Here is a 14,456-nt window from a genome sequence, read left to right on the forward strand (position 1 = left end):
GCAGCTGTGGAGTCTCCCTCACTGGAGATACTCAAAACCTGCCTGGATGTGTTCCTGTGTGATCTGGTATAGGTGATCTTGCTATGGCATAGGGACTGTTGAGGTCCATTCTGACCCCTAACGTTTTGTGATTCTGTGAAGAACAGAAAATAACAGTCCACAACCACAGTAGTTGCATATCTGTTGTACTGATATATTCCAGGCTTGTGTGGTTTTTACATTTATATAGTTTACATTTTGCTTGACCCATAAATAACACTTGCAAGATTAAGAAGGCCATAGTTTAGAGAGTATTTACATAGCCCCACCATGCATACAGAGCTTTTAATATCTAGTAGATAAAATTAAGCTGTTTTGCACTAAACATTTTTCAGTATTTTTCAACTTAAAACCTCTGACTAAAATACAAGCAATATTTCTTCCATGATGCTGCTGTTTAAACCCCTAACAAATCTAGTTTGATACTGTAACAAACTTGTTCAAATTCAGGGATATAAAAATATTCAGCTTTTAAAATTTTAACTGTACAATATGTACATTAGTATTTGCACTGTTAAATTATGAATACATTTAAGCCTATGAAATACTACATTATAAATATCAATGTTTGGTGGTTTTGTGGGGAGTTTTTTGTGGCTTTTTTTTTATTTATTTAGAATTGCAGCTAATACATTTTAAAACCTGGATAATGCACATTTGAAAAGACACAATTCTGGAGCCTAATCCTGTAAGCCCTTATGAAAGTATTTGTTACATAAGTAAATTCATTGAATTAATGGGGTTACATGCCTGAGCAAAGGACTCCAGCAGTTGTACCTCTCTCTTTTGCTGCTAGAAGGTTGGGGGACATGGCATAGAAGGCATCACCATTCATTGGCAGCCACGTCCAGTTCCAGCAGCTTAATTAATATCTTCCTTTAAACAGACACACACAGAAAATCCTTTTGGAGGGATGGAATTCTTAAAAGAATGTGGAGGCTGTGGAAGTTATATCAACCATTTGCTGCTGCTCTTAAATGCTGGAGGCCTTGATGTATTCAAGCTCCCATGTTCTGATTTTGGCTGCCTTAATAGTGGACTCTTTGGAAAAAGCATTTTCCCAAATGAAGAAAAAAATTAAAAAACGAATTTTTTGTAAAGAAACTTGAAGGAGGAAGAGTAAGCTTTTATCAATAAAGAATGGGAACAGCATGGAGCCTTTTTTTCCTTGGTGGTAAGAAGAAAAAGTCAAAGATCACACCCTGTGTGAGTATAGCTACAGCACAGGTCTGACACTTTTACTGATCTTTGTGGAATCCCCTCTCTCTGATAATTCAACTTAGGTGAATAGTGAGCACAATAAAATGTCTACAAAACATCTGCATGAGGAGCTGCAGTAAGAGTAAACCTAGCACTATCTGAGCAGACTGTCATTTGGCATGGTGACATTTCCCACTGTTACTTGTACACTGTAAGCTCTGGTTATCATTGACACTGGCAAAGCATTAAGAACCTTAGCAACTTGCCTAAGTATAATTATTAATATAAAAAGATGTGGTTCAGGCTGTAGCTACAGAGTTATGAACTGGTCTTCCTAACTGTTAAAAACAGTTTAAGAAATGATGCAATTTTTTCCTTTGTGTCCCCTCTTCTTCTTCGATTTGGTTGTCCTTTGTCCAAACTGAGAACTAGATAACGCGGTAGTTGGACCAGAAAGGTCATCTGTGTAGTATGGGTATCTCAGTGATCGTGGCTGTGGAATTGGCTGTCCTAGAAAATACCCTTCCTCTTCAGAATCGGATGATGAGGATGAAGTTGAACACCAGGAGTCATCTTCCTCACCATACAATCCAAAAAATTTATCAACAACCTGATTCCTCAGTGCATAATCGGACCGCGTGTGGGCATACTGTCCATACAGCTCCGCATTTTGGATGTATGCCTGAATCTCACGTGAGCTTCTGTTCTGAATAAATTTTTCATGATCCTGAGGTGAGTAATAACGAAATCTGTCTCTTGGAGAACATCTTCTTTCTGTGGCCAAATTAAGTGCATTATCTGAACGAGACTTCCTACTTCTTCTACGATGATGAGAAGGACGATTTCCACGGTCTTCAAAATGGTAAACACGCCTACGAGTCCTTTCACTCATCGGAGGCTGACGTATTTCAACGTTCTCATAACTTCCATTATCAATAACATCATCTGAAAACTTAACTTGCTGTGGTCTAGACTGGGATTTAGATCTTCTCAGTACAGGCATATGCACAGGCTTTTCCTCTGGCAAGACCTTTTCCTGACACAACTCTGAGCTCAGGCTCTTCAAGGACTCTGTGCTCCGATGGAGCATCGAAGAGTTTAGAGTTCCCATGTTGCTCAATTTCTCACAGTCCTCTGCTTCCAGTTCTTGGAAAGTTTGTAAAGAGTAGAGAGATGGTCGTGGCTTTCCTTCTCCATCCATTGAAGCCCCTGCGGCAGGAATGGAGAAATGAGGAAAAGGAAAATTAGAGGACTAGCAAAGAGAGAACTATTATAACAAAATAGTAAACGTTTCTTTTCATTAGAGACCACCTTATCAGTGGTTTTTGGAACTGTTACCAGAAGGAGTCACTTCATAGAAAAATAAGCTTTGTTTTGACTGAAATCATTGAAGTATTTGTTCAATTACTAAAGAATTAGCTAAAGTTAGGATATCAAGAGCGGAAGAAGTTCAACAAGTTTAAAATTTGTGAACAGCTGTAGCATGCACACAGCTAACTCTCTAAGAATTACTTAAACTTACAGTACGTGCCTGGCATTTCTAAGGCTAAAATATTCCATGTTTCTGGTATTGCTCTATTCGATATTTCAGCTGTTGCTAGAGGAAGGATAAGCTTGCTGCCCCACTGAGAAGGATCTTTACCCTCAAAAACAATCAGCAATAAGCTGGCCTGGTTTACTCTGTGTTTGTGTCCAATGACCATGCATTCCCACAACAGCATCATCTGTCCTCTGATCTTCCCAGGTGCAATACTTCTAGTTCCTCCTCCTGTGCCCCCTGAACCAAACTCCCCTTATCGGTTCTTTCGTTACTGCTTGGGCAATGCAGCACATGGTTGGTCCTGGGCTACAGGATTAGTTACAGTAGCTCCAGGTTATAGGAGGAGAGGAACTGAGAAGAGGATAGGACAACTTTTTAAATGGGTATCTCATAACAAACTCCTGGGCTTGTGGTTTTTTGTAGGGAAACAGGAAAGGAAGGTTAACACACATCCACACACTCAAAAATCTGACTTCTATCCCTGTGTCTAATTTCAATCATATTTGACAAGGAGGCTCACAAAAGTTGGTTATCAGTTTATCTTTAGTCAATGGAAAAAGCTCATTTTCCAAGGCTAAGAAAGTTACTGTCCTTTCAGATTACTACTTATTTTAACAAGCAAATCAGGAAATTACCTGAAGTGTTTTGCAGATTAATATTATCCTAGTAGGTAATGCAACTTCTTCGACTTAAGGTATGGAAAAATGAAATCTTCATTTGCTTAGAGCAGTGTTTTTTATGAAACAGACACATAGTTCAAGACCGTTCTTGGTGTGTTTATGGGGTTTGTGTTATAAAGCAAAGGAAATACAATTCAAAAGGGAAAGAAGAATAAAGAGTTTTAAGTAGCAGAAATCTATCTTGTGGAAGAATATGCACCTGATAAAAGCTATTGCCTACTTTACACGCATTTCTTGCCACGATTTCTTTTTAGAAATCACAGACAAATAGTCCAACATGCGTGCTTTGCATGACCTCTCCATCAAAACCAGTCCTTTTCCCCCCCCCCATTACCTGTTATATTAGATAAAGCCAAAGAATCCATGGAGTCTCGAACACTTTGTTCTTGCTGTTTCAGGTCAGACAAACATTCAAGTGAACCTCCATACCACGGTGTTTGGTCATGTTTGTATTCTGATGCCCTGTGTTCCATGTCTAGTTCCTGGATTTTTCTGCTGCTGGCAGGGCCTGGGTGGCTGCCATATGCAGAGTCCCCCAAGCCATCCTGTGACTGAGCCCAGTACATGTCTGACTGATACTTCTTACTTGCTAGGCTTGGATTATTTTTTTTCAAGTCCAACTTGTTCTTGACCATGCTATCAGAAATCCAGTGCTCGTTTGATCTAATGTCTACTTCAGCAGGCTGCTGGAAGAGGCTTTTATCACCAAACTTCAGAAGAAGCTGAGTCATGTAGTCTTCATGTTCAGCCCATTCTTCAGGGTCTTCAGGCATTTCTTGCTCTACTCTTCCTTTCCAGAAGTCTTCATTAACAAAGCTTGCCTCTTCCCTTGAAAGGCTTAAGTCATCCATCTTACGAGAAAGTGTGTCGTCAGCATTGCCTGCAAGGCCAGGGAATTTGTAATTGAGGGCTGGTGACAGCAGCAGAGACTGGCGGCACTGGTCGGCTGACCGGCTGCTTTTTCCCATGCGAACGCTCCTCCTGGAATCTCTGGATCGAGCCGACTGAAAGGCGGAATCAGAAGAGTCGGAGGCATGAACATCCTCTCCCAAGCTGCAGGTTTTTGAACAATAGATCTGCCCTTGCTTTGGAAGGAAAGGGCAGCCGAGCAAAGACGTCTTGCACTGAGCACAAGAAAAGCAAGTCTCTGTGGCGTGCCAGTGCTGTCCATCGTAGGTCATTTGAGCATGGTCAACACCTGGAAAGGGAGGAAAAAAAAACAATGCTTTTTGGGTCTTCTCTAAAAAGATTGCTTGCACAATCTACACTTCTGGAATGTGAAATAATTTCGTAAGTTGGCTTTCCCTTACTTTTAAGCTTAATGCTTAAAAAGGACACACTTACCAATGTGTTCCCCACAGGTCTCACAGTATTCTGCATAGAGAGATTCAAAACAGTTACAGCAGAATGGTCGCCCATCTTTCATGATGTATCTCTGTCCACCCAGGATTGTTTCACACTCAAGGCAACAGAAGTGTTTCATGTGCCAGTGGCGACCCTCAGCTTCTGTACATTCATCAGCAAAAATGATCTTTTCAGAGATAAAAAGTAAAGTTTTAGTTAAGTGCCCAAAGTCTCACCTCAAGAATTAAGAAGATGCAAAATAGCCTAACTGTGCAGTTCACATACTAAATTTATTCTTATTTAGCTGCCTTTAGAATACAAAGATCAAAACAACAATCTCCCACAGCAACTGCAGCATTCTGATCTTTTCTATAACAAATAAAAAAAAGGAAACAAAAAAGGAGAAAACAAAACTTGTACTTTTTAAAGCAGAAAACCCCCAGAGAACATAAAATCTCAGCCATAAAAAAAACTCCTATCAGGGTGATATTTTGAAGTATTTGTACTAATTCAATCTACAAGAATCAATTCTAAACATGAACAGGCAGGTGGCTTCTAAGTACCATCAGACTGCTTGTAATGTTGCCAATTTGACAAGTAGTCAAACACCCCTCAGCCTTCAAGCATCTATCCAGCAGATTCCTGCCTTATAGGTGCATCTGAAGTTAGTAATTGCTCAGGTGAAGCAGTTTGTGAACTAAACAGGAAGGAAGATTGGCTGTAGAATGTGAATTATTTACCTCATCGCAGGCTGAACATCGAGGTTTGAGAAGTTCAGCGTGGTGTCTGCCACAGTGAATTTTTCCATCTTGGTAGAAGTAGATAAGGTCAACAAGCAGCTCATTACATGTGAAGCACACAAAACATGAGGGATGCCAGCACACGCCAGGTCCAGCTCTTGAGGCAAAAACTGCAACTTCACCCCCATTTACTTTAGTACCACACTTGGGGAGAAAAAAAAAAAAAAAACAAACAGAAAGTGAACACACTTCCCATCCCAAACCACTAGCTTCTAGCATTTAACCTAAGTTGAAACACCAAACCAAATATGCAGGTTTTGTTCCAAAAGGGGAAAAATATCCTCAATTTTTGTCTAGACAAACTCTGTGCATCAACTAACCTCTAGTGAATAGGAGTTATGATGACATTTTAAAGCATATGATATTTTTTCAATTGTCATTACATTGGCCAGCAACAGGGTTTGGGGTTTTTTGAGCAGGAAAGAGCAAAAGTTCAGTTCATTCCCACGAGTCAAAGGCTATGTTTTGCTTAAGCAAGCACTACCTTCTTTCTATTTACATGCAGTATCAAAAAGAATCTTCTGTATGTGTGTGCAAAGAGAGAGATAAGTTTACATTTAATATTGAGATAGATAGTGTTGTTTTAGGCTATTCAGCCAGCTAGCTGGCTTGTGGCACCAGTGGTGTTACCTGTTCACAAACAGCATGCATCACTGCTCTTGAGAGCAGCTTAATAGTGCCTCGGCCGAGGGCCTCTTTTTTTCGCTGAGAGCTGAACATCTGCAGTTCCTTCTTTTCTTCTTCACTTAAAGACTGGCAGTATCTCACCTACGAGTGAAAACACAGGAGAACTTATTTTAGGTACTGAGTTTTTAAAGCAACAGGTTAATAAGTGGGTATAGCAAAGAAATTCATGCTGGCAATAATCATTAAACTTTTCCAACTTCTTGTTTTTACCATCTGAATAGTTATCTAATACAGCATCATGCTGTACAGAGGGACATTTTGCATTACAAGGGGAAAAAAATAACCTACTAAACTAAGAAGTTGTCTAAGCAAGAAAAAAGGTTTAAAAAAGCCAACCCAAAACCTGCTGCTATCCTGAAGTAATGGAATGAACCTAAATCAGTCGTAACATTGTCCGTTAGATTTATGGTTAAGTGCCCACAACTAAGTATTGCAGTATGCACAAGATCTTAAGCGTTGACACCCCCGCCCCCTCTCCCTACAAAGAGCTTGTTTGTTATTTCCACTTCTACTCCAAATTACACTGCATATCTGAGATGCAAACCTTTTACTATCACAAAGCATCCTTTTTGTGTGCTACAATGCAATTCCAGGAATTTGTAGGTTCCTGGTAATTGGTGGGTGGCTGCAAACACTATAAACCCAACTTGTGTTAAGTTTATTGCAGTGATACCAGCCCCCCTAACAAGCAAAGGCAGTGTCCTTCCAGACAGCTCTTATCTGCACACAAGCCAACTGGACAGCTAAACAATGGACCCAGTGTACACACCGTGCTGCTTTATAGGTCAGATGCCACCGCAGGCCACAGTTTAGGCTTGTAATAAATGCACAGGTAGGTAATTCTCCAAGAAAAGCTGACAGGAGACATAAGCCCTGATGGTGCATCCTAAAACCTGTATTTACCTCATTATCATGGGGTGGCAGCTGATAGAGAAGTTGTTTAATTCGATGTTTCTCTCCAGGGCTGTTAACATAAGGGACCTTCTCCTCTGGCAAACAGGCAAAATACAGCTGGACCTGACCAGGAGGAACACAGAGTTCAGACCAAGAGATGCACATCATCCATGCATTGCAAGCTTTCTCCAGCTACCGTTTTATCTCAGGTCTCATTTATGAAGGAAAAAGGTTACGCTGCATTAGATCTGTGACAGGGTTTGTGCTGGAAATAGGAGACCCAGATGAACCAGCTCAGCAAACCTGAATTGTCTCTGATAAAACTAGCACCCAGCTGCTGAATTGCCTTTCTGGAATGCAATTTGCAGTGACAATTAGGGGGGTATCATAAATTATGCACATTTAATGTTCTCATTATTCCCACTCTCCTTCAGGGCTGGTCAACAACCCCTTGGAAATTCCAAGTTTCCCTCTGCAATTTACCACATAAGGCATGAAGCTTTCCAGAAAACAGCCACTATATAAACACATTTAATTTGCTCTCTGCATTTACACATTGTTGAGACAAAAGCTGTTTTGTAGTCTCCTGCTGATCAGGTTCACCCAAAGCATCAGCTTTCATTGCTTCCATGTGGGGCTTTGGTAAGAAGGTGGAAACATCCTTCCCTTGGGAGGAGGCTGGATTCAGCAAAAATTTCAATCAGATGCAACTGAACTAAGAAATTTTCACAGGCTGGGTTTTTTTTATAAAGAAATCAATATTATGTGTACACACCTATCAACCTTTCTTCTTTTTTTTTTTTTCCCTTCTTTCAGAACAAAATTATGACAGGAAAGCTGTAATGAACATTATGACAAAGCCCAATGGCAAAAAATATTTTTGTGGAACAGTTGCAGATTTATTGTTTTTCCTATGCAGTTTCCAGCTTGTCACGAGGCCTGGGGCTGTAAATAAGAGCTGACTATTGGCAAAAATATTACTTGCCATCTACATTTAAATAATGCTCAGGTCAACACCTTATTACTGTGCAAGACAGATGAAAAAGTAGCAGTCATCAGTCACCTGACTCACGAAGCAATTGGGAAAGGTCACACAAAACATGACTTGGTCTTCATTTAACCAAAATTAAAACATCAGAAGTCTACTGTAAACCCACTCACTGCTGACTGTATTTCAAGAAGCTGCAGGCAAAGATAACAACACACAGTAAGAAGTGAAGCTTTAAAGATATTTGTTATGCCTTTTTCTCAAGTTTTTTGCACTGTTCTCAAGTCATTTTTGGAAAAAAATCTGCAGTAAGTTTGATCTAGCTGGATTATGAGCATCATTAGGGCATTTAATTGCTCTGGCAGAATGTTAAGCTTGCTGTTTGCCTTAAGGTCTGGTTCATCAGGATTTTTATATATGCTTAAGTAAGTGATAAAAACAATTTCCCATAAAATAACCCATCATTTGCCATTCCTGCTGACTTGTTACTTTATTCAGGATTAAGAAAATCTGAGCATAGCAAAAAAGGAGACATCTTCTGCACCTTTTCAACTAGACTGTATGAGCTTGCCATCTGAAGGAGGGCTGCTCTGCCTCTGTTAGCAGATGCTACAAAGCCACTTTCCATTTAACACTGGTCTGAATTCTGGATATTACCAAGTACGCAGCTTCAGCACAGCTGCAATGAATACCCACGAGAGCCGCATTTTCATCTCCCATAGCAACTTTTATTTCCATTACTGTGATGTTATAGAATAAGAAAAGAGAAAGGGGAAGGAACAGCCCAACCAACCCGTGAGCGTCAGGTTGAGAGATCACACAAAAGAAATCCCAGCATGAACGAATTGCAAGCATACAACTATTTAAACAAGCATAACATACACTACTGCTTGTCACACTAACAGAACACTTTCATTTATGTGTGCTGTAGCAGCATACATGTTCTAGATGTCAAATGCCTAATTATTTAGAGTTGTACAAGTGCAGTGAAGTACTGGCCGAGTAGCACAATGCCACGAGGTATGCCATGAGCTTTAATTTATCCTAACAACTTATTTCAAAGAGCAAGCAAATTTCTGTGCTGCTTTTAGACTTGACACTATATACCTCTGCAGCACATACTTATTGCAAAATCTTGACTGGGATTTTTTTTTTTTTAATATAAAACTCCTCAATGTGGAGGATTTTAGGCTCCCTACACACAGCTTTATTGGAATAGGACAAAAGCCAAAGAGTGGGAAGTTCTATATGAACTTTGTAAGAAGTGAAGAGTTTTAGACATGATAAAAATTTAATTAGATTTGTAGAGGCAGCGTATCACTCCCTCAGACAGTCCTTGCAAGGCTTATTTTAAAAATGCAGAAGCATAGTTGGTACCTGCTCTGGTCTGAGGCCTGGGGGAACCCAAGCATATTCTTCCAAGGCACAGCCAGAGTCATCATCAGATGTTGAGCTTCGCTGACACCCAAAAACGAGATTGTTGGCTTTGGCCTCCATCTCCAATGGCATAAGTGTGAAGCGTTAAATATTTCAGCTGCGGCTCATCAAGTAATTGATCTGGAAGAAGAGATTAACAGAGCTTTAATAAATCTGAGCATGCAGTAACTAATTATCAGCATAAATGATCTTTCAACAGTTTACTATTCTTTGAGTTGCCCAGAACAATCAGTGATTGAAGCATCATTGCAGCTTGCCACAAGTCATTCAAAGGTGCTTAAAATAGTTATAAAAATAAAACTAATCAAGAAAAAGAAAACTAGACACACACTACCATGTTCAACAACCACGATGTATTTAGGTATTAGCACAGCTGCTTTTACACTTCAGCTTGTGTCACATCACAAGTTATTTGCAGGTCTATCCAGGAAAGGCTCACTGAGCAGATAGTAACAAAAGGAATGACACGAACTCATAGAATCATAGAATTGTTAGGGTTGGAAGAGGCCTCAAGGATCATCTAGTTCCAACTCCCCTGTCATGGGCAGGGGCACCTCACACTAGATCAGGTTGCTCAGAGCCACATCCAGCCTGGCCTTAAGAACCTCCAGGGATGGGGCTTCTACCACCTCCCTCGGCAACCTATTCCAGTGTCTCACCACCCTCATGGTGAAAAATTTCCTCCTAACATCCAATCTGAATCTACCCATTTCTAGATTCTGGATTTCAGGAGTTCTTCCTCAAGTCCTTAATACCACCATTCTAGTAGCACAACAGACATGACAACCACTTGACAGAAAATAAATTATTGGTTGTGTGTGTAGTGTGTGTGAGGTAGACACAGAGCAGTGACTATCTGCTGGATTCCTCTGAGAACTTTGGAGGGGAAGGGCATTGGTCCAGCTATATATCTGAAATCCAATTATGCCAGATTAGGCTCTGTAAAATACCTTATGATTGTTCTGTCAATTTAAAACCCTACAGGGACATTCTTCTGTTGATTCACGAAGCCTGCAAAGCTGAATATCTGCAGGAGTCACAACTGGCACAGAAGGCCCTCACCGACATCCATAAGCATTCTTCAGTAAAAAGCTTATTAAGATAAATGTCTTACATTCATTCTAGCAGAAGTTAAGAAATCACTCTAGCAAAAAAGCAACAGCAGTGCTGACTGTTCTGTCCAGATGGATGGGGATGCTCAGGTAGGCAGCTAGTGTTCCACATCATCTATGCCCAAATAATTCTTAAGGGTAAAATTACTATGACCGTCAATGAGAAGCCCAAGTCCTTCCAAGATGACCTCAGCAGTAGATGAACTGCTTTGCAATTTCCCTTCAGAAACAGATACACGTGGCTTACATGCCACTCACCGACACCCAAGATGCTATTTCCGATTATCACAGCCTTGCAACACAAGAACTTGTGTTGGTTAGACTCGCTTTTGAAGAACTGACTCCTGTCCGATAACCCAGCAATAAAAGGAGTCACTAGGCGAAACATCTTTGCACTTTGTTAGGCAGCCTGACCTCAACTGCACCACCAGAATCAGATCTGCTATGCAGTTTAGCCAAAGATACAGGTTCAGCTCTGCGAGTCCCCAGGCACTCAAGCAGGGCGTACCTGTGGCTCACTCACACCCAACACTCACCAGCACACAGGTAATTGAGTAATTGCCTCATACTGATTGTTCCAAAACATTTTCTCTATAAGATCAAAGATTAACTTCTCTGACTACTTTTTTCTTTTGAAAGACAGAGACAACCCAAAATTTGAATGCATGAGGCCTTGCTAACTTTTCTGAGAATTTCTGAACTTTCAAAGGCTAGATGCTGCTTCTACGTGGCAAAAAGCCACACCAGATAATGCTGTATAGCAAAGGTACGTAAGTGCAGGAGCATTGCCTAATTCCAAATGAAGACAAGGCGTTGGTGTGAGCAAGACCACACTGCTTTTCCACAGAGACTGATCCTGCCTGAGTTGCCTTTGACCCATCCATTTCAGACAGCACACGTTCCAGCTCCAACATGAGAAAACCACAGACCCATAAGCCCGTTTCCCAGTGATACATAGCAGGGTGAAAGTATGGCTGGTAGAACATCAAGCCAACTGTTAAATGCAACTTTACCATCAGGGTGCTGCTCCTCCCCAGAGAAGGAGGAGGAGGTTCATAAACCTCCATGACCCGAGATGACCGAAAGGACAGCATTCACTTTAAAAGAGAAACGCCACCATGGAGCTAATGTTAAGCCAGGTATAAAATGACTGGCAGTGCACCATATATCAGTATGGCCCTGTCACAAATATTGGGGTGTTGCTCAGAATGAGGTTTCTAAACCAGCCCTCCTTAACAGCAGGTGATCTACAGATTGCTTGTTTAGAAGTTCTTCCTCCTCTCCTGCTCAAGTGTAATTTGGTTTGCATTTTAAAACTACAGGGTTCTTCCTCCCCATCCCCCAACCACACTCATCCTTCAAAGTGATCTGTTTAAAATGATTACATCCTAAGGAGAACTCGAATGAATATAAACAACAGCTGAAAAAATAAATGCTTTCAGAGGGTAGAGTAGAAAGGTGGTCTTTCCACTCTTGCCATAACATCTACCAAACATAGCAAGGATGTTTTGCTCTGCTTTCTTAAGAGTCTGAAACATTTTGAGGTTTCAACTCCATTCAAATATTACCTCTCAAAAAAAAGCTTCATAGGCTGCAAGGTATTTCACTGGAAACTGGACAACTATGAATAACATAATTGAAATTAAACAGCTAAATTTGATTTTAAAAAGAAACGCAGTTATTACGTTTTTTCCACAAATGTATTAAGCCAGCTGTATTACAATGAAGTTCTTAAGAAGTGAGGACAAACTACACTTCTAACTACAAAACAAAGTATCAGGATAGCAAACTCAGAGCAAAGCTATTGCTGAACCCCATATGAAGGTTCCTACGTGCTAGGATTTCCAACTCACTGATTATGTTCACCCCTGATCAGATAGAGAAGGTCATGATTTGTGAGCACAGTTAGACAAACATCTCCTTGCCCATCCCCTGCTGTTTTACTCTGTCCTGCAGGGCAAATTGTTTAACAACTTTTTTGTTAGAAGGCTTGTTAACAAGGCTATAGGGGATACAAGATGCATATCGCATGCATCCATTCACAATGAAGGAGTTAAGATTAGCATGGCCAGCTCATTCACCTGTTTAGGAAGAGCACAATACAGCAGCAATAAACTACCATAGAATAACCATTAATTATTTAAAAACAATTTCCAATATGTGTTACACGAATGATCAGAAAGTCCCATTCCCTAGCTACAGTACAAATAATGTATTTACAGACAGCTCGACAGCTCTGTACTTGGGAAACCTGAATTCAGAGTCAATAAGCAGAGTTTCATCAGCACTATCACACAATGACTTCCTCAGGTGTTGGGTCCTTTGCATAATGAAGTATCCAGAATATGGGGGGGAGGAATAAAGCCTATATACTTGTTCAATCAGCAGAGCTTTAGAAGAATTTTTTTCCCTTTCATTTACCAGCATGCAAGGAGAGAAGAGTTAACTGCTTTCCCTCTTCTAGCATCCTAGCACAAAGATCATTTTTACAACTGGAAGTCCGACGATGCTTCTCGGAGTATTTGCTTTTGACAAGCCACACTGCAAAGACAGGCTACCCGTATTAACAAAAGGAGGAAGGCCGGTGACAAAGTATCGCCCCCCGCCAGCACATCTGCCTGGGATGTTATGCTTGGCGCTGCGCAGCGGTGAGGGGGAATACAAGCGCCCGCTGCAGTTAGGTAAGAACTAAACCTCTAGCAGAGGAAGAGGTATTCTCACGGATGCTTCTCCCCCCCTGCCCTCCTTAAGAGAGTGTACAGATTTAGAAAGAACGAAATCTTGACTTTTACAGTCTCCCATTGATTTTTAAAATTCTATTTTAAACAGCAGCCAGACTTTACTCCAATGTACACATATGCTCGGGTTTCACCCCGTCACCTGTTGGCTCCCGAACAACACCCTTCTTTGTTAGGGCTCACAGCCCTCATTTCAGACAAGTTTCCAGAGAAAACACTTCAAGAAAGTGTTCAGTAAGTCACAAGGCTGGAGTTGTAAAACCCCCCAAACTAATTCCGCGCATAGCCCAGTGTATTCTGACAGGCAGGCCGAGCCAGATGCGCTCATCTCAGAGGGACCGGGACGATGCCTTCTTCATAAGGCCGATTTCTGAAGGACAGAAATTCTCCCGGTCCTTCCCAAGTTTCAAGGCCGTTACCATGGGTCAGAAGCACCCGAGGCCCCCCAGTTCCTCCCGCCGGCTCCCCAACGCTGCGCCACGGCACTGGCCCCCGCCCAGCCGCTCCGGCGGACCCGCCGCGAGGGAGAGTGGCATCAGGACCGGCAAATTACCTCTTCACAGCACCGAAGGGTAGCTGGGCTGCTGGCGGAGCTGGACGCGGAGGCGTAGGAGAAGCGATGCCTGCTGCTGACCCGACCTCTTCGCTGCACTCACTGTTTTAAACCGATCCCCCTTCCTCGGCTGTCACGCCGGGGCTGCAAAGTCCCGGCGAGGCGTCCACAGATGCGGGACGGGCGCGTTGCTCCCCTTTCTGTTCCTTTCCCCAAGCAGGTCCGGAGGAGCGGCCAGCGCAAGGCACAGCCCCGCCAAAGAGAGGGGCAGCAGGGGAGGACTTCTGCCCAGTCCCTGCCGGGCGGCGCCGACACTTCCCCTCCTCGTCCCGCCTGCTGGGAGCGCGGCGGGAGAGCTACCTGCGCCGCCCCCGCGCCCTCCTACCTCTCCACCCCCGTGGCTGCCAGCCGGGGAGGAAGCAGCCTCCCGAGCGCTCCTCCCGA

At 42.1% G+C, this 14,456-nt stretch overlaps 1 protein-coding gene across 1 annotated transcript; it reads right to left on the reverse strand.

The window, feature by feature from the left end:
* Positions 1 to 179: 179 nt before the first annotated feature.
* Positions 180 to 14,056, reverse strand: PRICKLE1 (prickle planar cell polarity protein 1). Its single transcript, XM_054399961.1, has 8 exons — positions 14,013 to 14,056; positions 9,550 to 9,729; positions 7,194 to 7,307; positions 6,234 to 6,371; positions 5,544 to 5,747; positions 4,804 to 4,990; positions 3,794 to 4,657; positions 180 to 2,448 (listed from the first exon to the last, which is right to left on the reverse strand). Exons 2-8 carry the CDS (start codon positions 9,679 to 9,681, stop codon positions 1,592 to 1,594), a joined length of 2,496 nt encoding a protein of 831 aa, XP_054255936.1. The 5' UTR covers positions 9,682 to 9,729; positions 14,013 to 14,056; the 3' UTR covers positions 180 to 1,591.
* Between the last annotated feature and the right edge of the window lie 400 nt (positions 14,057 to 14,456).

This window comes from Indicator indicator, chromosome 3, assembly GCF_027791375.1.
Source record: "Indicator indicator isolate 239-I01 chromosome 3, UM_Iind_1.1, whole genome shotgun sequence".
NCBI classification, from domain to species: domain Eukaryota; kingdom Metazoa; phylum Chordata; class Aves; order Piciformes; family Indicatoridae; genus Indicator; species Indicator indicator.